At 55.2% G+C, this 22,927-nt stretch overlaps 1 protein-coding gene across 3 annotated transcripts in view; it reads right to left on the bottom strand.

The window, feature by feature from the left end:
* Positions 1-3,294: 3,294 nt before the first annotated feature.
* Positions 3,295-22,927, bottom strand: part of PRDM2 (PR/SET domain 2) — a 97,595-nt gene continuing 77,962 nt past the window's right edge. For all 3 annotated transcript variants that reach the window (XM_025048548.1, XM_015591350.2, XM_015591351.2), the window contains 2 exons: positions 7,452-7,595; positions 3,295-5,186 (listed from right to left, as the gene is read on the bottom strand). In XM_025048548.1, the coding sequence (XP_024904316.1) occupies positions 7,475-7,595 (121 nt within the window). In that variant the 3' untranslated portion in view covers positions 3,295-5,186; positions 7,452-7,474. The remainder of the gene's footprint in view (positions 5,187-7,451; positions 7,596-22,927) is intronic.

A 22,927-nucleotide genomic window follows, 5' to 3' on the forward strand; every position in this document is an offset into this window, starting at 1 on the left:
ATAAGATTGCCACGATTTTTAATTTCCAGTCCTTGCAAATGAGAGGCCCGAAGCGAAACTTGCCATTTTTGCCAAGAGCCAGGACACTGGAAAAGGAGTTGCTGTAGTTTAAGCGTTTCAGATGTTCTCGGCCTCCTAACCAGCCTCCCCGAGGCTTCGTCCTCAGTGGCGGCCTCCAAGGAGCTACGCGGGCTTGTCCCAATCCTTCCTCTGAAATCGGCTTGGCGACATTTCTCTTCGAATCGGTAAAGAAACTGTTTCTACTCTCCCTGACACAGGCGCTACACTCTCGGCACTCAACCCTACGTCATAAAACAACCCCAATGTAACCAGTTCCCACAGCGGGGACTTCAAATAAACCTCGAAAGGCTCATACCTCTGAACCTATTCCTCTTTGCTTAGGCCCCTTAAGAGACAAACATTGTTTTCTCCCTCGTTCTTCTGCTCCTACCCGTTTATGCGGCCAAAACTTCCTAGTCAAGTATCATGCTGGAATATCCTTTGCCCGAGAAAGGGGGAAATAATGTTAGAGTTGATGGTAACTGACAGAATGGCCCATTAGGTGAATTAAATGGCCTTTCAACATCTCTTATTCCTCTTTTGATGGTACAGCAGCTGAATCTGAGAGTGATTATCCCTATTAGACCAATCGCCATCTTCTTTACGGGCAAAATCTTCAACTGATATTGGCAGAATTCATGGTGCCCCTCTTATTAAGATTCAAAATGATGCTTCAAAACCTCTCCCCAGAATTAATCGATATCCTCTAAGAGGCCCTTCAAGGTGTAAAGCCCAGGATTGAGGAGGACATAACTCAGGGCCTTGCACTAGTCCCTATAACCCTCCTATTTTACCTGTGAGAAAGCCAGAGGGACAAGGATGGAGGTTCGTCCAGGGACTTCACGCGATAAATCACATCGTTATCCCTTGACATCCTGCTGTCCCTAACCCTCACAGGCTGCGGGCATCCATCCCGACTGGAAGTAAATTCTTTACTGTAACTGATTTATGCAGTGCATTCTTTAGAACCCCAGGTGATGAAGCTAGCCAATACCTTTTGGCCTTCACTTGGGAAGAAAAACAATTTACCTGGACAGTAATGCCTCACGATCTTACTGAAAGCCTCATTTCCACCCAGCTTGGAAACTGCCAGCCAGACATTTTCTCACAGCTGCATTTGATTCCCACTTGTCAAGGGTTCGTCTGAGGTCACATTTTCCCATGGATGCCTCTCCGTGCATCCCATGGTGAATCCTGAGGGCCTCCTGGGTAATGGATACCGAAGCCAGCATGGGGACAGACAGATAGGGTTCCTCTGCTCTTAGGGGCCTGACATTCTAGAGAAACTGAGAAACTGGAAAATCTCAGGTAGTAAATAAGATCAACAAGGCCCAGTGACAGGTGACCAGGAGGCCACTTTAGACTGAGTGGTCAAGGAAGGAGGCTGAGGAGACAACACTCAGACTGAGAGCCACGTAGCCATTGGGAGGAAAGTCACTGCAGGCAAAGGGATTAGTTCACGCAAAGGCCCTGTGGCAGAGAGAGCTTATGTGGCCCAGGTACAGAAAGACAACTGCTCTGGCTAGAACAGAGACGGAGGGGTTGGGGGGCCGTGCCGGGTGAGGCTGGGGCCAGACAGGATCCTAAACCAGAAAACGGGAAGCCCTTGGAGGTTTCCTAGAGCGACATGATGGAATTCAGAGACATTCACATAGCCCAGAGCAACACACAGCATCACAGGCTGCCAGGACCAGAGCTGGGGGAGACAAGTAAGGAGTTTAGGGTACAATATTTAAGAAGACCCTCATGTTTCGCTCTGTGCAAGTGCTGACTCTCGGTGGCCCCCAGGTCCTGCTGACAGGAAGTCATATAACCAGGAGTGACCTTGCCCTGCCAGCAAAACTGCCCCTTACCTGGCCTCCTGCTGATTAGGCGGGATGAGGAGGAAAAGCGAGAAACTCACCTTGTACTCCATCCGGGCTGCAGGTTCCAGTTTCCACTGCCCTGGGCGCTTCATGCCCACCCCTGCCAGCCTGTTGTAAGGGAGGGGTCACGTGAACCCCAGGCCACGTCACCCTCTGGGAGCACAGGTCACCTCCAGCTGGGGGTCAGCAGCTCACCTTCTCAGCTGAGCTTTGGCAAGCAAAGTATTTGGGGCATTCGGTGCTTCCAGTCCCCTGGCCTAGCAGACTTACACCCTCAGCACCCAGAGGCCAAAGGGAACTGGACACCCCAACACCCCACCCCAGACCACTGCTTTTCTGCCTTTGCTTCACCCCTGAGGGGGCCCAGGCCTCCCTCTTCGGGGCAAGGAGCTCAGAGACACGCTTCCCAGTCCCTCAGCCAAGCAGCTCTGTGGTCTCAAGCTTCCTTTTCACCCTAATCAGCCTTAACCGGGAGCACCTGGCTCACCCACGGGGCCCCGGCGGTCTGGCTCAAGCCAGGAATGTAAATTTCCAGTCATTTCTATAGCCACAGTCCTCCACCTTAGTGGACATTAAACTCAGTGGGACGGGCAGAGCTAGTTGACAAACGCAGGTGGCCCGGACCCACCCTCGGGGGTTCTGATTCAGCGGATGTGGGCCTGGGGGCCAAGAATCTCTTGTTCAACAATCAGCCACAGGTGATCCCAGAGGCAGGTAAGTGAACTCACCTTAAAGAGACAAAATGGTAGCTAATTTACATCCTCACTAGAACAGAGGTATAGTGACCATCCCTCTGTACAAACGAGGAACCAAGCTGAGGTCAGTGACCAGCCCAAGGTCACACGGCCATTAAGGAGCAAAGCAGGCATTTACCCCAGGCAGGTGACCCCTGAGCCCGTACTTTTCAATCTACACTTCTGCTATGACCACGCATCTGGGGTGGAGCAAAAGTCCGGGGGCTTGGGGAGACACAGGGATGAGGCATGGGATGAGAATCTTCTAAAATCGATAGCTGTGATAGGTGCACGACTCTGTAAGCTAAACACCATGGAGGCGTGCACGTAAATGCGTAAATTGTATGGTGTATGAATTAGATCTCGATAAAGCTGTTTAAAGAAAATATATTTACAGTCGCAGGCAGCCTCTCTAGCCTAACTTACTCCTGGCAGGAGTGAGTGATTTGAAGTAAATCACTTCAGAGTAACCTCGCTCACCAGGGAAAATATTTCCACAGGGAGCTTCTCCACAACCTTAGCTTTGTCTCATTGCTGGAATGGAGCCCTCTGGGCCCCCACGCCCCAGCCCACTACCACCCCCAACGACAATGGAAGCCAAAACACAAAAGCCAAAACCATCAGTCCCACGGCTGTTCCTTACAATCAATCGCACTTCACACTTTTATTGTTAATTTTCTTCACATGGCAGATACAGAACTGTCCTCTCCCGAGATCCAAACCCACGCTCCAAAGCCACCACAGACCTAGAAACACTCCTCTTGATAAAAACACATCCCTTTTTCATGACTGGAACACTCGTAGGCATTTTCCTGACGGTCTCAGGGTTGAAAGCTGACCAGCACATTTGCACATGCACCCCAAACCCCACATCCCAAACATTTCCAGAATTTGCCATTGGCTGAAGGTGACTTTTGACGTTTTGGGTTCCTAAGCCTTCCTCGCTGCCGAGAGGGGAAAACCCTCAAGAATTGAGAGGCCGGGTACAGTTCATGAGTGTTGACATTTATAGGACAAAATCGTATTGTTGGGATAAGGAACAGCCACAGATTTTCATGCTTGGGAGGGTTAACTTCAGGAGTGAGCAAAAGGATTCCCTCCAGTTTACGAAAATTTAAAACGAACAACGATCTTTAGCTGCATGGGAAATAGGACAACTGTGACGTAGGCCAACGGTCAGCACTTTTCTGCCCATGTGAGGATGTCACGACAACTTTCTCCTGGACCATTATCAGAGCCCACACTGCAACCGGTCGACTGAGTAATTAAATAACACAAGTTATAAAACTTTAAAAATGGGGCATTTACAGTCAGGGACATAAATACGTGCTTTTAAAAGTGTCTACGTACATATTTACAGAGTTGCAAGATCAACCATAGTAGCCCTGAAAAAAAAAAGTCCCTTTATTTGTGTGTGACCACTCGTATTCGTCAAAGTCCCTTCCTTCCACTTGGGGTTGGATGTATCACCACTGAACATGGAGCTGAAGAAACAGCGCCAGAGTGATCTCGGACACCCTCGTCTAGGGTCTGCCCCAAAGGCACAACACCCAAGACCCTCACGGAACTGGGCCCAAACTCCTCGCTCAGCTGACCCGTTTCTCTGAGGCACGGGCTGTCCCACCAGAGAGCAGGAGCCGCCTTCGTCATTCCCTGGCAGGCCATCGATGGCTTCTGGAAATGTCTTTTTCTTCCCCCCATGTGCTTTTTAATCCTCCAACTTATTTTTCATTTCCCAATTTGTTTGTTCGTGTCTCTTTTCAGCTCCTTGGAGAAGCTCGGACAACACGAGTGTTGATGGTCCCACCAAGCGAGGCAAAGGAGCACATAGGACATGGCCCCCTGCCCGCCACAAGGCCCCGTGCCCTGCATCTCCCACAGGAGGACGCTGACCTATAAACTGGGACAAGGGTTTTCTCCCAGATGCACTTGGACTGAGTACACCCTCGAATCTGGAAGTGACTCCGGAGCCAGCAGCTCGGATTGTGCAGGCCAAGGCAGGGGTTCGGCGAGGCTCCAACGTGTCTACACGCTACTGATTCCCAGACGTGCTGGGGGGCGAGGGAGGTGGGCCGTGGGGTGGTCGGAAGGGGAGTTTGGCCTCCTCCAGGAGGCCTTCCTCAGATAGGACTGGGGCTGACCCCTGGGCCAGACTAAGGTCCCCACCATGGCAAAGGACAACTCGAGAAGCAAAAAAGCAGGATCAAGGAGCTCTTTAAAAATTGCATAGTAGGGGAGGCCCCAGCCCCACAGGAAGACGAGCTGCAGAACATGGTCCCGGGGGGCTGCTCCTAAGTCACCTGTTGTGTGGAACCAGCTGCCTCCCCGCCTCCCTGGGGTTCAGGACGCTCGTCCGAAGACTGCACGCACTCGCACGTGCGCGCACACTCACTCACTCACACACGCACGCACTCTCTCCCTCCCTCCCTCTCGCAGGCTCGTGAACTGGATGAACTGGAAGAGGATCATCCCCCCACAGAGCAGAAGGCCAGTCCCTTTGGCTTCACTGATTCCCGGACTTCGGGTACTGAGGAGACAAAAAGGAAACAAAACAAAACAATGATATCGGCGGCTGCACATTCAGCCACAAGCACTATCTCGTTCGAGTTTTCCACTTAAACTATTTATCGACGTGTGCCACCTACACGGGGAAAAGCACAACTTGCTGACTTCACAGAGAGCACACCTGTGTAACCAGCACCCAGACCAGGAAGTGGAACAGGGCCAAGTTCCCATCGGCCCCCCGCCAAGGCCCCCGGTAGGATAACCGTTCACCCTCAGAATAACCACTATCCTGACCTCTATCCCTATAGATTGATTTTGTCCATTTTATAACTTAAATGAATGGAACCAGTCAGTGCCTCTCCCTCGTGTCTGGCTTCTTCGGCTGAGTGTGTCTGAGATCTGTCAGTTCCGAGCACGTGGTGTCGGTCTTTCCATCTCCTTGCTACAGGGTTCTGTTGTAGGATCATGCCACCTTCACCTGCCTAGTCCGCAGCCAACGCACAGTTTGGGGCCATCGTGAGAAATGCCGCTAGGACATTGTCTATGTGTCTAAAAGACGCGTACATATTTACGCTGAGCGGAATGCTGGGTGTAGGGTGTGCGTGTATGACATACGAACATTGTGTTTTCGGGTGCACACGTGTACGTGCTTCTGCCAAGTGGACCTCTAGCAGGAGAACTGCCGGGTCCTGGAGTATGTGGCTGTTCGGCTTCAGTCAACACTGTCAAAACAGTTTTCCAAAGTAGCTACGCTGTCACTTGATTTCATTCGAATGCTCACGACCCTGGTGGCAGGTGACACAGATCCCCATTGTGCATGGAAGAAATGGCGGCTCAGAGAGAAGAAGTGACTTTTATGAGGTCAGGCTGATGACACATGGCAGAGGTAGGACTTGAACTCAGGTCGAACGCACTGCAGAGCCTGTGCACGCTTTCTGTCGAGAGGGAATGGCTTAGCCCATGTGCTTCCTCTGTGGGAACCCCACTTACAATACTTGGCACAGAGCCAGGCGCGAGTGAGCACGTAATAACGTTTGCTGCATTGGGTTGAATGGAAGCCTGGAATCGGGGTTCAGGAGTTCAGTTCTCTCACCTGGTGGACCTGGTCCTCATCATTATTACTACTAATAACTGCTATTAATATTATTACTACTAATAATAACGATAATATAATAATGCAGTGAGACTAATAATAGTAGTAGCGCTGATTTATGGAAGGCTTACTATAGACCAGGAACTTTCCTAAGTGTTTTTCATGGACTAACCAACCTGCACCATCCTTACGATACACTCATTGTACAGATGGGCAACTCAAAACACGGAGAAGTACCTGCCAGCATTCCTGGAGCCAGGATTCATCTCCAGAAAGCGTGCCCTTAACCACAGCACTGTGTCAGTCTCAACCCCCAAAAAACCTCTTGATGGGGCTAGAAAGAGAGCTGCTGGCAGGGGAGCCCCAATTTTTCTATCTGTAAAATGGGAGCGGAAGCGGGGTGACCAGGGCCCTCCAGTTCTGTGCTATCTAGTGTCCACTCCGACTCTGCTCCACAGTGGCCCAGCTCAACCTCACATCCCCTCTCAGGAGCTGGCTCCCGAGAGGCAGGCTCCGTTCCCACCACAGACAACAGACTCTCAGGGGGAGGCGGGCTTTATTTTCATGCCTCTCCCCAACCCCCAGAGAAATAAGGCCAAGCCCAGAAACTCGAACTCTAAGGAAGGGAGTGAGTAGGCTATGGGGCTGGGAGGGCGAGTGGAAGAGAGGAAGGCACGACACTAAAGACCCCAAAGTTTCAGAATTCAGCTCACTCTTGCTTAAAGCCCAGGTCTCATTGTAAGTGTTGAGTATTATTATCACTATTATGACAATGATGGCTTACACTTACCCAGTGCTTACTACGTGCCAGGCTCTGTTCTAAGTGCTTTGCGTACATTCGCCACTTGTCATTCTCACAGTCCTACGAAGTAGGCACTATTGTTGTCCCCATTTTATAGATGTGGAGACTGAGGCTCGGAGGGATTGAGTAACTTGTTGAGGTCCTCCAGCCAGTAAGCGGCAGAACTGGGATCTGAGCCCAGGTGGTCCAGGGTCCGCCCTCTGGACTGCTGGGCACCCTTGTGCAGGAAAGCCCTGTGCCCCACCGGGCACACAGGCAGGGCTCCACAAGCCATCACGCCCACCCCCTCCTCTCCTTCCCAGCCCACCCCAAGACCCAAGCCCGGGCCCCTCTTCCCTCAGAGCCACTGGATGGTTCCGGAACTTACTCCACCCTCCTCGTACCTGTCGTACCTGTCAGGGAGCAGATGAAGCTTCTACTCTTTGGAGAGCGGTCCTTGGAGCTGAACTGCCGCCGCGGCCTTGACACTCCTGCACTGCCTGGTGACGTACGGGGCGGCTGACGCGGGGCATCGGGTCGCCAGGCGGAGACTGTAGCTGCGCAGAGAGGAACACACACACCATCACCCAGGGCCCAGCGGTGCCCCAGGCAGCACCCGGGAGGCCCAGTGTCTGCACCGCCTCTCCGGGCCCTTGAGGCCAAGGGGATTCGAGCTCTAACCCGCATGCGCTCCACAGGCTCCATGCGCCCCCTTCCCCGCCTCCCAGGCCACGGTGGCTTCCACCAGACGCTGCGCTGAGCAGGGCCGTTCTGGAGGCCTCTAGCTGAACTGCTCCCTCCAAGGGCCTGAGGAGGTCCCCAGCACCAAGTCACATCCATCGCCTGCGGTGGGGAGTGGAGGGAGGGCCCAGTCCCACACTAGGCCTCTGCGCTGGCCTCCCTGTGCCTCTGTCCCCACTTTGATGCTGAAGACCACAGAGGGCATATGAACCCGAATCCTGTGACATAGTTCGACCCTATTTGCTACTACAGCCTATTAAATTGGATTTTTTCTCAGGAATTTTTTTTTTTTTTTTAAATAGAAGTAACCTAGACTGTTATTCTTCCCCTTCTTTCACCCAGCTAATTCATTCTCATCTTTCAGGTTCTGGCTGGGATACCCCCTCCTCCAGGAAGCCTTCCTTCTTTATTCCCCGGGTGAGGTGTCCTTCCCGCCGGCTCCTACTGCCCCTCTCACTTCCCCGTCACAGCATTTGTTATACTGAATTGAAACCACAGGATGCTGTGTCTGCCCCTCTCACGAGCTGTGAGAGCCCCAGCTTGACACAACAAAAATAATTATTTGTTGAATAGGAACGGCAGATGTGGCACTTGCTACATGCCCGGAAGTGTGCTAAGTATTTTATATAGATCAAGTATCTTACTCTTCTTACGACCTACCAAGGCGAGTACTCTGGATGTCCCGAATTTACAGCTAGGGGCATGGGAGCATGGTGACTTGTCCCAGGTCCCAAGTCGGCCCCTCTAGATAGAAGAATGGGAGTGAGCAGGACCTCAGGTGAGGAGGGGTGGGAGGTGAGGTGGGCAAGAACTTCCAGGTAGTTCACCTGCTCCAGGTGTTGGCTGGGAGCCAGCTCTGCCCGAGGGAGCAGGGGATAGGAACAGGGCCAGTCTCCAAGCTGAGACAGGATGTAGGATAGTGGTTCTCAACCAGGACACTGGCCGTGCCTGGAGCCTGTTTTGGTCGTCGCGTCTGAGGGGAGGGAGGACACTACTGGCATTTAGAGGGTGGGGCTGGGGTGCTGGTAAACACCCCCCAATGCACCCACAACACACCCATGACAAAGAATGATCCAATTCAAAATGTTCACAGTGCCAGACTTGACAAGTCTGTATGTACCTATTAATTATGTACCTATTAAAATACATGAACGTATAAACAGGCAAACGACTAATGAAGGTGCCAGAGAGAAGCCCTCGATGAGACACAGGGACCTGCTGTTTTCACAACGGAGATTCCCCCTGACCGCCTGTCAGTCAGTCAAGGCTGGGGCTGCCCCTGAGTGAATCTCTCCCCCGAGGCTATATGATCCAGGTCTGGGGTCAGCTCATTCCATCACCCGAGAAAGATTCAAGGCAGAAGACAGAGGCCCAATGCTCAGCGCTCAGCGGCAGCCCTGTGCCTCAGATGGGCCACCAAGACCCACGGGGATTACGAGGCCCAGGAGGCGGTCTGTGGGCTGACCGCCCCAGTGTGAGCACAGTCCCTCGGCCAGCTGCGGGAGGGGACAGCCCGCTGTGAGGCTGCCGGACAGCGTGGATGACTTGCACACCTTTGTGCCGTTGGGGAATATGGGACAGTCCCGGCACATTGCAGTTCCCTGACACTGTACCCTCTCTGAGAAAATGTCCCCAGCAGAATGTAGGACGAGCAGCGGCCCTGGAGACAGGCAGCCCTCGTCATTAATTCCCAGCTTCTTCCCGTCACCGTCACCACACATCTATTAAACACACAAAACCCGGATCAAAGATGACACCTGCTGACTTCCCAGCCCTCCTCGCTATCGGGCATTTTTCTGCTTCTCTGCCACCCTCAGGCTCCTTCGGCCGCAGCCATTTCCACCAGGGAACTTGCTTTCTCCGCGCCCCCAGGCATCCACCCGGGCAGAGCAGTCACGGCGGGGCAAGGCCCCTGCAGGCAGGGACCGCTCGCTGCCCCTCAGCCGCTGCCTGACATGCACATGGCCCACGTGACTCCCGAGTACTTTCTCAGCTGTCATCTCTGCAGCCCCCAGCAGCCCAGGAAGCAGGAAGAACAAGCACTTTTACACCCTTCACAGATGTGGAAACTGAGGCTCAGACAGAGGAGAAGACTTTCCTGGGAAAGCAAAGCCCTGGCGTTTCGGCTCCATGGGCTACGATTGGGTGAGGGGGACACCACGTCACCACCTGGGTGTTTCCCGTTAGGACTAGGGCAGTGATGGCCAGCAGGACAGTCTCCTCCCTGATCAGGAGAAACCTGTCTCTGGTCAGAGAACTCTTAAGAGCCCAGGGGCCGCCTGGAGCTAAGATGTAAAGTGCGGAGGACGCAGACACAATCTCCCCAGTCCTCAGCACAGCAGCTGCGAACTCGCGAAGACCTTGAGATTCTTGGTTCCCACTCGCTAGCTGTGGGACCTCAGTAAGCCACGGACCTCTGAGCTCCGGTTTTACCATCTGCCAAATGGCAATAGCAATTTCTAAGGGTTATTGTGATGATTAAATTTAGAGAAAGCTCCTTGCACGGCACATAGTGGTGCTCTGATATCTATCTGCATAATGTTTGGATCGCGGTGGTTGTTGGGGGCTGGTGGGGGGTGGGGGTGGTCTTGTTGCATGAAGGTTGCTGGGTGTGTGACCCATGCCGAGAAGTCATAACCCCGGAGGAGGCAGCATGGCCGTTACAGACCTGAGTGCAAGTTCCCATCCTCAAACGCTCACTGGCTGTGTGACCCCGGCCTCCGACACTCGGTGTCCCCGTCTATAAAGCAGAGGCAACCCCTGCTGGCCTGACGATGCAGAGCGTGGCTGGGTGGAGCCGAGGGACCAGGTCGTGAGAGCACTTTGGCTTCTGAGAGGAATTCGGCACCTGTGGGACGCTTCTAGTGGTGTGACGACGTGGAGCATCAGAGGGGCACGTGGCCACCGCCCTGCCGGCTCTGTCTGCTCGGACCCCGGCTGGTTTCCTACAAGGCTGCCACACGCCTCACAGGTGCCCCCATCCCACGCTCCGTCCCCTCCCACCTGTTACACAGAAGACCGGCCTGCCTCTTCCCAAACATCAGTAAATCAGGGGGTGGCACACCCCTGCTGCAACTGTCAATCCGGGCGCCCAGATGGGGGCCAAGTTCGTAACACACATAACCCGGCCAGCTGACCGCCCCGGCCCTGTCTCACTCCCTTCGGCTCTTGTCACCCCGGCTGCACGGGCTTCTCTCAGCCCATCCACTCAGAGCCTCGTCCTGGTGGCCGCCAGCCTGCTCCTCACTAGATTCACCCAAGAAGGCCTCTGACACCAGCATCTCTGGGAGCGGGGGGCGGCGGGGGACCGGGCCCCGGTAGTTTTAAGCCCCCCAGTGACTCCAGCATGGGACCAGGTTTGAGAACTGCTGCTCTGGAGACGTTTCCGGGGTGCTCTCGGCACGTGTCCCTACAGAGCTGGTTCCCGTTGTCCCAGGAATGCTGATGAATGCCGGCCTCCCCTGCGCCTGCGGGACGGGGTGGGGTCTGTGCATCACCGCAACCTAGTTTTGAGTGAGTGAATAGCAGACCCTCTAAACTTACTGCCTGAAGAAATGAGGGATTCTACACACCAAGAAATGCCCCCTGCATGGGCTTCTCAGACACCGGGAAACCTGGCCCATCCAGAGCGGGAGACAGAAGACAAACCCGACAGGCCCCCTCTGACGTCCCTCCGGAAACCTGGTGTGACTCGTAATTTTAAATGCACAACACCAAGAAGGGGCTGGACAAGAATGGCTTTTTTTAGAAAAAGCAGGGGAATCTAGCATTACTTTTACAAGTGTCATACACTGTGGTTTAACTTTTTAAAGCCATGGTGGGTGGGGTCGGGAGAGGTCTGTTCCACCCAGACTTTGCTCAGAGTTCTCCATCCACTTACAGAATGCTCTCCACTCTTCAGCTTTCTGGAAACTTCACTTGCATGGAACAAAAACGCATGGACTTTTAAAGCCCAGTGGGGCCTCCTATGCGGTCCAGTCCCCCCCGATCTGGACAGGCGGGGAGCAGTTACGCGAGAGATTGTCTCTAGCACACCCGGCTCGTGCCCAGTGCCCAGGGCCCGGCTCGTGGTGAGGGCTCATGAATGGCGGCCTCCAGAGCATCGTCTCCTTGGGACGATCATTTCTCAGTCGTCAGAACCCTCAATGGTCTGAAGGCACCAAACGGGAAGAGCTGATCTGCTCCTGGCCCTGGAAGCAGCACCCATTCTTTCATTCAGCCATTCGTGTCTCCTCCGGTCCACTCCCGAATCCGGGGCTGGGCGCCTGCCGTTCCCTGCCTGGAAGGCAGACCCCAGGTCGAGGGGCTCACCCCGCCCCCCTTCAAGTTCCCGCCCAAGCGCCGCCTCCTCAGTGCGCCTCCCCCAGCCCCGAACTCTCAGCCTCCAGTCCGTTTTACGATGGCCGCCCCCCACCACTCGTGGATTCACTTTCCACGGTTTCGTTACCTGCAAGTCAACCACGGGCCAAAAATATTGAATGGGAAATTCCGGAAATTAACAGCTGGTAAGCGTGAAATGTGTACCGTTGGGAGTCACGAGATGAAATCTCTCACTTCACCCCACCCCGGGCCGTGACTCGCCCCTTGTCCAGAACATTCATGCTCTATGAAGGTACAGTAAGGTATTTTGAGACAGAGAGAAACCACATTCACATAACTTCTATAGCAGCATGTTGTTATAATTGTTCTATTTTATTAATTATTGTTGTGAATCCCTTACTGAGCCTAATTTGTCAATTAAACCTTATTGTAGGTATGTGCATATAGGAAAAAATAGGGTTTGGTACTATCTGTGGTTTAAGACATCCACTGGGTGTCTTAAACCGTGTCCCCCACGGATAAGGGGGCGCTACTGAACTTGATTGCATTCATCACCATCAACATACTCTGTATCTACTTGGTTGTTTGTGTACTGGCTCCATCAGAAGCTTCTTGTCACCGACGTATCCCCAGCACCTAGACCGTTGCCCAGCATGCGGTAGGGCGTCTACTACCTGTCAGGTGCTCTGCCAAGGAAGCTTTAGTGACTAAGACACAGATTTCTTCATCTTGCAGAGTGTGCATGTGACTTTGTGTCGCCCAGGGAGGAAAAATGCCTCTTTGGAGGGAGGGCAAAGCCCATGCGAAGCCGAGACGTGGGGCTCCGGGGTCCCGGGCGACCACATTCTCGTTCTGCTCCCCGCGGTTTCTGGTACAGGAGGCATCAGGAGACGCTGACCACACACGAGAAACTAAACTGAAGGGTGTGAAGGCCAAGGTCAGGGAGAAGACGACAACACAGAAAGCTTCCAGGAGGGGACGTTTCCTGCTCGAGTCCTGAGCAGAGAGGGTGACGAAGGACGCCCAAGGATCTAACTAACCGCCGCGGTTCATTTGCCTGGGGCGTCTCCATGAGCTAATGAGCCACGAGGGAAGGGGGCTCCCTCACCTCCAGGGGTCTTCCTGGGCTTGGGGGAGTTGGGGACAAGGTGACATCACAGAGTGGCGGCCACGTGCCTGAGCTCCTCAGCTCCAGGGCCTTCCCTGGGACAGCGGATGTAGGGACCAGGGAGATGAAGTAACAACAAAAACAACAAAAACTAAATAAAAATGGGCAAAGCCTATCCAGTCATTGAACAGATACTTTAATGACATGAAGAGGCCATTCACAGAGAAATCCAAAGCCAATTTAGATAAAAAGATGCTCAGCTACCCTGCCATCGTCCACGAAGAACTTGTTAACACAAGGGACGGCTCCCTGATCAGACTGCGGGGAATGTGACAGAGGAGAGGGCTGCCCTCACTTCCTCGCCAGGTAGGGAGGCCGATCCCACCTGCCCCAACTCCTGGGAGCCTCCTGGCCCAGTTCCTCTCAGAGCTGTTAAATGCAGCCCCCCGGATGAGCAGTTACTGTCACTCAGCACGGGGTCAGTGCCAGAGATGCAGCTGAGAGGTCAGGGTCCCAACCCCGCCTTCCCAGGCAACGTCCTAGCGGAGACAGAAAGTGAATACATGAGCATGTCCACTGGTGAGTTTGGAATTCGTCACCCCCGGGTGGACTGGGTGGGTGCGCAGGGGAGTGGAGACAGGAGGGGGTCCGGGGCCTGGGGATGGGACGCGGGGCTGGGGGTGAGAAAGCTGAAGAGGGCAGTGTCAAGGGCGGCCACTACTTCAAGCAAGAGGGAGGATTAACGGTGTCCAGAGTTGCCGATGGGCCGAGGAAGACGAGACAGAACCACTGACCATGACCATGGCATTTAGCAGCCTACGGGCTGCTGGTGGCCGGTAGCAGCAGCTTCTAAGACGAGGCCAAAGGAAATTCCCGAAGGCAGTGAGTTCAAGAGAGGAGGGGAAGCGAGGGACTGGGGTGAGGGTCCAGAGGGCAGGGTTAAGGAGTGTCCAGTCGAGGAGGGCAGAGAGGGGGAGGGGAGGAGCTGGCATTTCCAGGACACGCTCTCCAGGGCTCCCAGTCCCCATCAGTCCCACAGGCTCTTCCACGCTCCCCGCCCGGGCTGCCCATGGATGGAGTTAAGACCCCTGCCTGCCACGCCCTGCTTCCACCTCTTCCTTCTGCATGTGGCAGGTGAGACCTTCCGGAATGCAATCCCCAAAGCCGGCTGGGCCACACAGCCCCCGCAGGAGCTTTACACGACTCTCCATAAAACCTCGGAGCTATTGAAATCAGCGTCTGATGTTCTACACTTTTGCCGGAGGCAAGGGAGAAGCACAGGTGCCCAGGTAAGACGACCTGGGATGATGCTGACACTCCCTGGGGGCAGGGTGAAGGTTCGCAGGTAGGAGCTGCAGGAACCACTGCTTGCTTCCTGCCACCAGCCATCAGCCACTTCCAGGAATGGTTGGCTCCTCCTTCCCAAATTGGGCAGCCCCTTCCGCTCCAGGACAGCCCCCCATCCCCAACTCAAATGAGGCCCCCAGGCCGGGAGTCAGTGGGCTTGAGAGGAGTGGCATAGCATTGGGTTGCAGGAGCCTGGTGTTTCAGCCCCGACTCCCCTTCGCCTTGTGGTGTGGCCTCTAAAAGTGCCTCTACCTCTCTGAGCCAGAGTAGTCTCGCCTATAAGATGAGGATGTCAAGCAAGGAAAAGACGTAATAGCCTCATTCGCTGAGCACTTGACGCATCAGGAGCACTCTGCATGCTTCCTGGGGCTCCTCAAACCCCGCCAGCAGCCCGGAGGTAGGCACTGTGGTGAGGAAGCCCAAGGTCTACAATCTCTTGCCCAGTGGGGTGCGGCCAAGCTCCGAATCCAGGGTCACTTGACACCGAAGCCCGGGGCCCCACCCTGACACAGTCCTTGGAGCGATGGGCACAGAAGCGCCCTTCTCAGTATCCCAAAACTCCAGATGGGGTTGAGCCTCTGCCCACAGAACAGATGCACAAGCAAGCCACAAAGCCAGGAGTCCGCTTTGGGCTGGAACCGCTTCAGCGCGGAGGAGCCTGGCATGGGACTCTCAAACTCTGATGCCCACTAGGGTCACTTGGAGAGATGAAAACCATCCTAAAGCCCGCTCCTCAGCCCTATGGATCCTGAGTTGGCCTGGGCACTGAGAATTTTAAAAGCCAGCGTTGAGAACCACTGGTCTAGATCCATCCACTCAAAGTATGGTCCTTGGCCAGCAGCATCAGCAGTCCTGGGGGGCTCGTTAGAGGTGCAGCCACTTAGCCTCCCCTCCACCGCAACCGCTGGAGTCAGAATCTGCATTTTAACAACGTCCCTGGAGGGGCATCTGATCATGGAAGTTGGGGAGCGTGGGGCTAGGGGACACCTTCGGCAGAGTCAAGTGCAGGCAATATGTGAGCAGGGCCTGGTTCTGAAGCCGGGGGAGGCGGGGAACACAGTGCCCAGTGATGTTTTGTTGAGAAAGTCTTTCCAGTGTGAGGGCTCGAGGGAGGAGAATGGAAGTGGTCCTTAGAGGACGGGGACCAAGGCTTGAAGCCGCGAGCCTGGACAGTCACCGAAGGTCCTGCCGTGGAGACGTGGGGGCTGGCGGAGTGCGGGGAACGCGTGAGGGGCCGGAGTCGCGGGCCCTGCTCGCAGTGCCCGGGCCGTGTTTTTCATTTGATTGTCCCCTTAACCGTGTGGGGTGGGTTACTGGGCCCTCTTTATGGCTGAGGGGACGAGAGCACAGCAAGGTTAAGTAACTCGCTCAGGGTCGCAGGGAGGGGCATGAATAAAAGGGTCAAGGGAGGAAGGGAGCGAAGGAGCCACGATCCCCAGGGGCGCTCTGGGTGCTTACGCACCCCCGGCAGCCGGATTTCCTTCCGTCCCTCCAGCTCCGAGGGAGGCCCTGGGCCCAGTGTGGCTCCCGACTTGCCTTCCACGCGCCCAAAGACCAGTCGCGTTCCTGCCTCGTGGGGCGTTTACACTACGTTCTGAGGTCTCCAGGGGCCATTAGTGCCCCAAACCTGTTTGGCTTGAACTCCAAATACCCAGCATGTGACGGCTCATAACGCAACCCAGTCGACAGGAAGGCTGGCCCGGCCTGCCGTGACCTCGGCCAAAGGAAGCTGCCAGCGGGGACTCCCTGCCATGGTTGCCTGCCACCCTGCCAGGACAGGAGAGGGACAGGGGACCCCAGAGGCCATGCCAAGCAGCCCTTCGCTCAGGCAAGGAAATGGCCAGAGTGAGGTCACTTGCTCAAGGTCGCACAGCAAGTGGTTCTGAGGAAGGAGGGAGGGGACACGGTGGGCTCACTGCTCACGTGGTGTCACCAATCATGGGGAGGAAGGGCAGAGTGAAGCTCAGCGAACTTAGGGAAAAGGAACGCTGGGAGGCAGGTGGCCCTTTGGCGAGAGGACCTGGCACTCTGTTAAGGCCCCCACCTGCCACGCCCGCTCCCCCTGCCCCGCCCACCGGACACCGCCTGACTCCACTCACTTCTCAGCCAGCCACCTGCCTGCCGCCCCGCCTGGCACAAGGAGCTGCCCAGAGAATGTTCCCTGAACAAATAAATGGCCAGCCTGGAGCCAGGCTCTGGAGGCACTTCCGCCCCCGACATGTGCTCCGGGACTGAGCCGTCCCCGGAAGTGGCTTCCGGGAGCGCGCCCTCGGGCCCGGGGCCCCGCCCTAGGCGCGGAGCCAGGCCTCCACTTTTACAAGTCTTGGAACCCCACTCCCGGGCCTCGCCCCGTCACGCCCTCCCTGCTTTGCTCAGTGTGGTGGCTCAAGTCCGGAAGACGCCACACATACCCCCCACATGTGCTCCGGGACTGAGCCGTGCCCGGAAGTGGCTTCCGGGAGCTCGCCCTCGGGCCCGGGGCCCCGCCCTAGGCGCGGAGCCAGGCCTCCACTTTTACAAGTCTTGGAACCCCACTCCCGGGCCTCGCCCCGTCACGCCCTCCCTGCTTTGCTCAGTGTGGTGGCTCAAGTCCGGAAGACGCCACACATGGAAGAAACAGTCACTGCCCGGGACCTGCCCAGCTCTGGCGGGAGAAGCCCCAGCAGGACGGAGCAGCGGCCGCGCAGCGCCCCAGCGCAGGTCCCCTCCACGCTTCTGCCTCTCGCTGTTCTTCTCTCCTGCCACCTCCCCGTTCCACTGCCACATGCCATCCCCTCTCCTCTCTAGCCAGGCTGAGACGGTCTGCTTTCTTTAAAGGAAACCCCTGAAGAACGGGAGGGAAGCCAAAAAACACACACGAACAAGTGTGTCGAGACATGAATGCACAGAAAGCAGATTCCCCGCCTGGGGACAGAAAGGGACCGATGGCCTCCCGTGAGGTCCAGATGGAAAAGCTCTTTCAAATGGTAAAATCCTACAAGGACGCTAAGTCTTCCCTTCTAAGCTGCCTTAGACCGAAGAAGTTCAAAAGATGATTACGTCAACTCCAGGGACAACTCCCACGTCTGGAGTCACTGGGACGAAGCGTCGCCTAAGCCCTATCGATGTGGCACCTGCTCTGGTGACAGGCTTTCGAGTACTCCACGTCTGGTGCCCGTCCCAGGATGCCAACCATCAGAGGCAGCCGCTTCGGAGCAGGAGCCTGGTGGGAGCTCAGGGTCCTTTGCTACCGGGGCGTCTCCAAAGCCTGGGTGTGCCCGGCTGGCAGGGTGCCACTGCCACGGGAAGGGCACACTCACTATGCACCTGACCGCGGTGTCAGTGGGGTGATGACGCTGCCGACAAACAGGCTCCCTCCCTGCCGGGGACAGACAGGCGGCCTAGCCAGATGCTACTGAGGCCCCCATGGACTCATGTCCAGGCAGTGGCTGAGGCGGGATGAAAACCGTCCACGTCACCAGCATGTCCCCCCCGGGACTCCGTGGGACAGCTTTTCCCAGATGCCGCACGTGTCATTCTCATGATCGTCTGTTTCCCACGTGCCAGGCACTGTGCCCAGTGTTTGACGTGGAGTAACAAGTTTAGCCTTTGCCGGACCTTTAGGAGATGGGTCCCGCCACGTTTCACACAACAGCATCGAAGCCGCGCAGCGGTTCGCCCGAGGACGCTCCGCCGGCGAGAGGCAGAGCCGTGATCCGAGCGCCGGCCACTGACCCTCAGCACGCAGGCTCCGGAGACCAGACCGGCGCCTCCGCAGGGTTTCAGAACCTTTCATGCGCTGACAGGCAGTGTCCACGCGGATTCGGGCTGTCCCTGAGTTGCCCCGTTTATCTGACTGCTGTTTACTGACTACTTGCTCTGTGCCAGGAACTGGGGGATTCTGTGAAGATCCGAGAAGCTATGCTCTGCAAAGGCACAGGGAGAATCTGCAAGGCGGGGCTCTGGCCTATGCCGAGCCTCAGGGGGCAGGCACCCTTTCCGCCCCGAAAAAACACGTTTGTTTGTTTTTTTTAACTCAGCTCTTCAGGACAGAAACTTCCTAAAGTCAGCCGTATGAAGCAATGTGCCCTGACTTGATTTAGTATTCAGTGGTCTGGGAGTCAGGTTTCAAACTCGCCACACGTGCATGTGCTGTCACGTGCTGTCCCATGCTGTCACGTGCTGCCGTGCAGAGCTGTTCCCGGAGCCCATTAAGGTGAGGTGTGCGAGCCTTCCCGTCCACACCGTACGCAAGACCGGGCATTCCCGTGATCATCATCGACACTGAGCCGTCGACGCCCGTTGCATACCTGACCCTGTGCTTGGCGCTGGGGACAAAGCAGCAAAACAAACAGACCTGGTCTTTGCGCTCATGGGGCATGTGTTCTGGAAGGGGAAGGCCACGCATCACTTGCGTAATACACAAGTAAACATGAACTTGCACAGCGTGACTGGCATGAAGGAGAAGTGGAGGCTCCCAGAGATGAGAACGAGGAAACGAGGAACCGGCCCGCAGAAGCACTGTGCGTGTGCGTACGCGCGTGTGCGTGTGCAATCCTGCGTGTGTGTGCGTGTGTCTGCATACGCACAGGAACGCACAGAGTCTCTTTATACTCGGGTTCTGTAGCATGTACGGAATTCCATTCAGGATTTGCTTCAGGCCACCAGGCTGCCATCTGCCTTCCTTTATGGGGTGCGGGGAGCACAGAATGTGTAAGATATTTACCCCCAGGAAAAGAGAGAAAGGGTTCCCAGGAGAGGTCCTTTCTGTCCCTGAAGGCCACTCCTCAAAGACAGAGGGGGTGCTGCCACTACCCGCCCTCTCCTGCACGTGCGCGTGTGCGTGTGCATGTGCAATCCTGCGCGTGCACGTGTGTGTCTGCATACGCACAGGAACGCACAGTCTCTCTATACTCGGGTTCTGTAGAACGTACGGATTCCATTCCGGATTCGCTTCCCGTCACTAGGCTGCCATCTGCTTTCCTTTATGGGGTGCAGGGAACACAGAATGTGTAAGTTATTTACCCCCAGGAAAAGAGAGAAAGGGTTCCCAGGAGAGGTCCTTTCTGTCCCTGAAGGCCACTCCTCAAAGACAGAGGGGGTGCTGCCACTACCCGCCCTCTCCTGCCATAGTCTCAAAGCCAGTTTTATGCAAGAGGATTTAGCGGGAGGAAGTGGCCAGCACCGGCTCCTCCCCCGCCTTCCTCTGACTGAGTAGCGGATCTCGGATCTCTTAAGCGGGGTCTTCTGCTTTTCCCAGGAAGCAGACCTGAGAGACGGCCCCTGGATTGACCCTCGTCACTCGGGGTCACGCTTGGCTGGTTGCAGAGACTGTTCTCCAGATGGAAACAGCTGACCCCAGGAGAAATGGCAGGGAAGCTGGGGAGGCGCTGGTCGAGATGCCCCCCAGGGATGAGTCAGGGAGCCTTTTCCACCCACTGTGCAGCGCCCCCCCACCCCCCCAAAAAAAACCCATTCTAGGATGGTGGAGAGAAAAGCCACGTGCAAAGGCAAAGCAGAGAGTGCCCGTCGAGTCCAGGAGAGGGGCCTTTCACACGCAAAGGCCCGTCTGGACCCCACCGCCACGTCCGCCTGGGGTCACAGCAGTTCCCATGCACCCTCGGGCCCAGAACCTTCCGAGGTTCTTCCAAGTCTCTCCCACCTCACGACACTGGCACAACCCACCCCCACCCCACCTCGGTTCTTGGGCTGCTTCCCTTCATCTCTACTCACTCCTTCAGGGGCTCCAGTCTCACAGCTGTAAACGTCACGTGTACCCTGAGGGTTCCCCACTTTATTTCCAGCTGGGTCCTGTCTCTGAATCTCAAATCTGTATATTCCACGACGCCTCCCACATCTCCCCCTCAATGCCGAATGGCGCCTCCAACTTAACACGCCCCTAACTGAACCCCAGGACACACGCACCCCACACACCAGCTCCGACTACAGTCTTCACCTCATCACTCAATAGCGACGCCATCCACCCATCTGGATATGGAGGCAAAAAGAAAAACAGAAAACGCCGTCATCCTTCTCTCTCTCATCCAATCTTTGTCCCCACCTCAGCAGATCCTGTGGCTCTACCTTCAAAACACACCCAGAATCGCACTGCTCCTCAGCACGTCCACTGCTACGCTCCACGTCTGGTCCAGCCGCCACCAGCTCTGGGTCACTCGTTCGCTTCCTGGTCCGCTTTCTACTCTGACTTCAATCTATTCTCAATAGATCAGCCCGTGTTTCTTTCAAAAGGCAAGTCACGCCATATTACCCCTCCCCTCAAAAATCTCTTGACGGCAGCTGCGCTGGCCAGTATGAACTGACCCCTGGTCCCTTCCCTCCCTTGTTCCCCGTTGGCCGTGCCGGCCGCCTCTCTGTTCCTCGAGTGTGCCTGGGATGCCTCCACCTCAGGACCTTTACACTTGCTATGTATTCCCTTTGCCCAGTGCTTTCCTCCCCTACGTCCACAGGCTTGCTGCCTCCCCTCTGAGTCTTTGCTTAAATGTTCCTTCTTCAGTCAGGCTTTCTCTGGCCCCATTTTCACTCTGGAACTCTCTATCCTCCCTTCCCTCTTCCACTCCCCTCCACAGGACTCAGCATCTATGTAGTTATTTGCTAGTCTATTGTCTATCTCCCCACCCCCACCAGGACAGAAGTTCCATGAAGGTAGAGCCTTCTGTTAATTTTGTTCACTGCAAACTCCTAGAACAGCGCCTGGCACTTAGCAGGTGTCGGCCCTACATTCATTACTGAATGAATGAGTAGATGAATGAATGAACAGATGAAGGGCCAAGATCTATACTCCTTCTTGACTGAATCGCACCCATAATGCATCATCTCTGATTTCCCCGTTATTGTTTCAAGTGGGAAAAGAACCTGAGACACTCATAAAAGCAATCTAACTGCAAAACTCTCTCTACGCCTTCATGCAAATTTTTCATTGTTTCTCATCCACACCTAACTGGACAGCAGTTTTTATGCAAATGACTCTGAGCCTAAGCATTCAACTTGTTTTTCATAAATGCTCATATTTCATCGGTTCGGATACTATTAAGTCGCACGAGTACAATAATAAATATGACAAATACAAACGACCTTTGGCCGCATTTAACGTGACGGCTGGGAAGCGAACTGCATGGGCTGCCCCCTGAGCGTCACCAAGATGCTCTCCAGGGGGAATGAGGGTCGTCCATTAATAACGGCTGCATGAAAACCAACTGACCCTCAGTCGTATTTCACTTCACCGACAGGAGGGACTCTGACTTAAAGTTCAGAAAGACTCCTGGTAGCACCGTGCCCCCGTCCCCAGGCCCGGACGCTGCAGCGTTCCCACGTCGGCCGCGGCTAGCTGAACACGCCGCAATGATGTGCCACGGGCGGCCTCTGTGCCGCCGTGGCTGGTCGGCGGGGTCACGTTACGCAGCAGCTCTGACTCGTGAGCCTGACGGGGACACTGGCAAGGTGAGTGACGCTCGGCCGCCAACCAGCGTGAGGAGCACCTGGTTCAGCACGGCCCCGTCAAGCCCACCCACACCGTGAGACCAACTGGTGTGTCAGCTCTAAGCGGAAGGCACTCGTTGTTCTGAGCAAGACGAAAACATGAAGAAAAGCAGCCTATGCTGCGTATTCCAGAGGCTCCACGAGAGGGGGACCCCTTAGGAGAGGTCAGGGATTAAAGCTGGTGACAGAGCTCGGAGGATGGCCCCATTTTCACAGTAGAACGTCGGGGGAAAGGATTTAAAAGTGTGAATGAACATCTGCCTCAGGAAGTGCAGGGTGCTGGGTTATAGCCACAGGTAGCCCATGCGCAGACCGCTGTGGACTGGGGAGCGGGGAATATAATTTCACCATTGTCTTTGAATTGATGGGCCACACTGGACGTCTAGGGCCCAATTTCCTTCTGGTCTCTATAGTTTACTGACTGGCTTTCATTCCCCGTTCTTACCTTTGAGGACTGTGTCCTGAGGCAGAAACCCTTTAACACGGATTGTCATTTTAACTAAATCACCGGTTGTAATAAGTCAGCCTTTTCTTTCAACCTGATCTTAACTGAGCATTTACTTATCCAAGTGACGCTCTTGATTCAGGTGCCAACAATTAATTGCCCCAAAGCTCACATTAGAAGCCAAAGTCATGAGTCAGGGCCAGAGAAGTAGGTCACTGCATGGAGGGCGTTTTTTTTTTTTGATTCCACGAATTCTGACTTAAGTACCTTCTGTGTGCCAGGTGCTGCGGCAGGTGTAGGGTAGAGCAGTGAACACACACAGGCAGGACCCTGTGCGACACCGAGCCTATCCTAGTTAGTGACCAAAGGTCACACGACCCCCTCAGAGAGCTACACGAAGAACAACAATGGGCAGGGCGGGGCAGCGGCAATTTCACCTGGTCTCTGACACC

Source organism: Pteropus alecto, unplaced genomic scaffold (assembly GCF_000325575.1).
Source record: "Pteropus alecto unplaced genomic scaffold, ASM32557v1 scaffold125, whole genome shotgun sequence".
NCBI classification, from domain to species: Eukaryota; Metazoa; Chordata; class Mammalia; order Chiroptera; family Pteropodidae; genus Pteropus; species Pteropus alecto.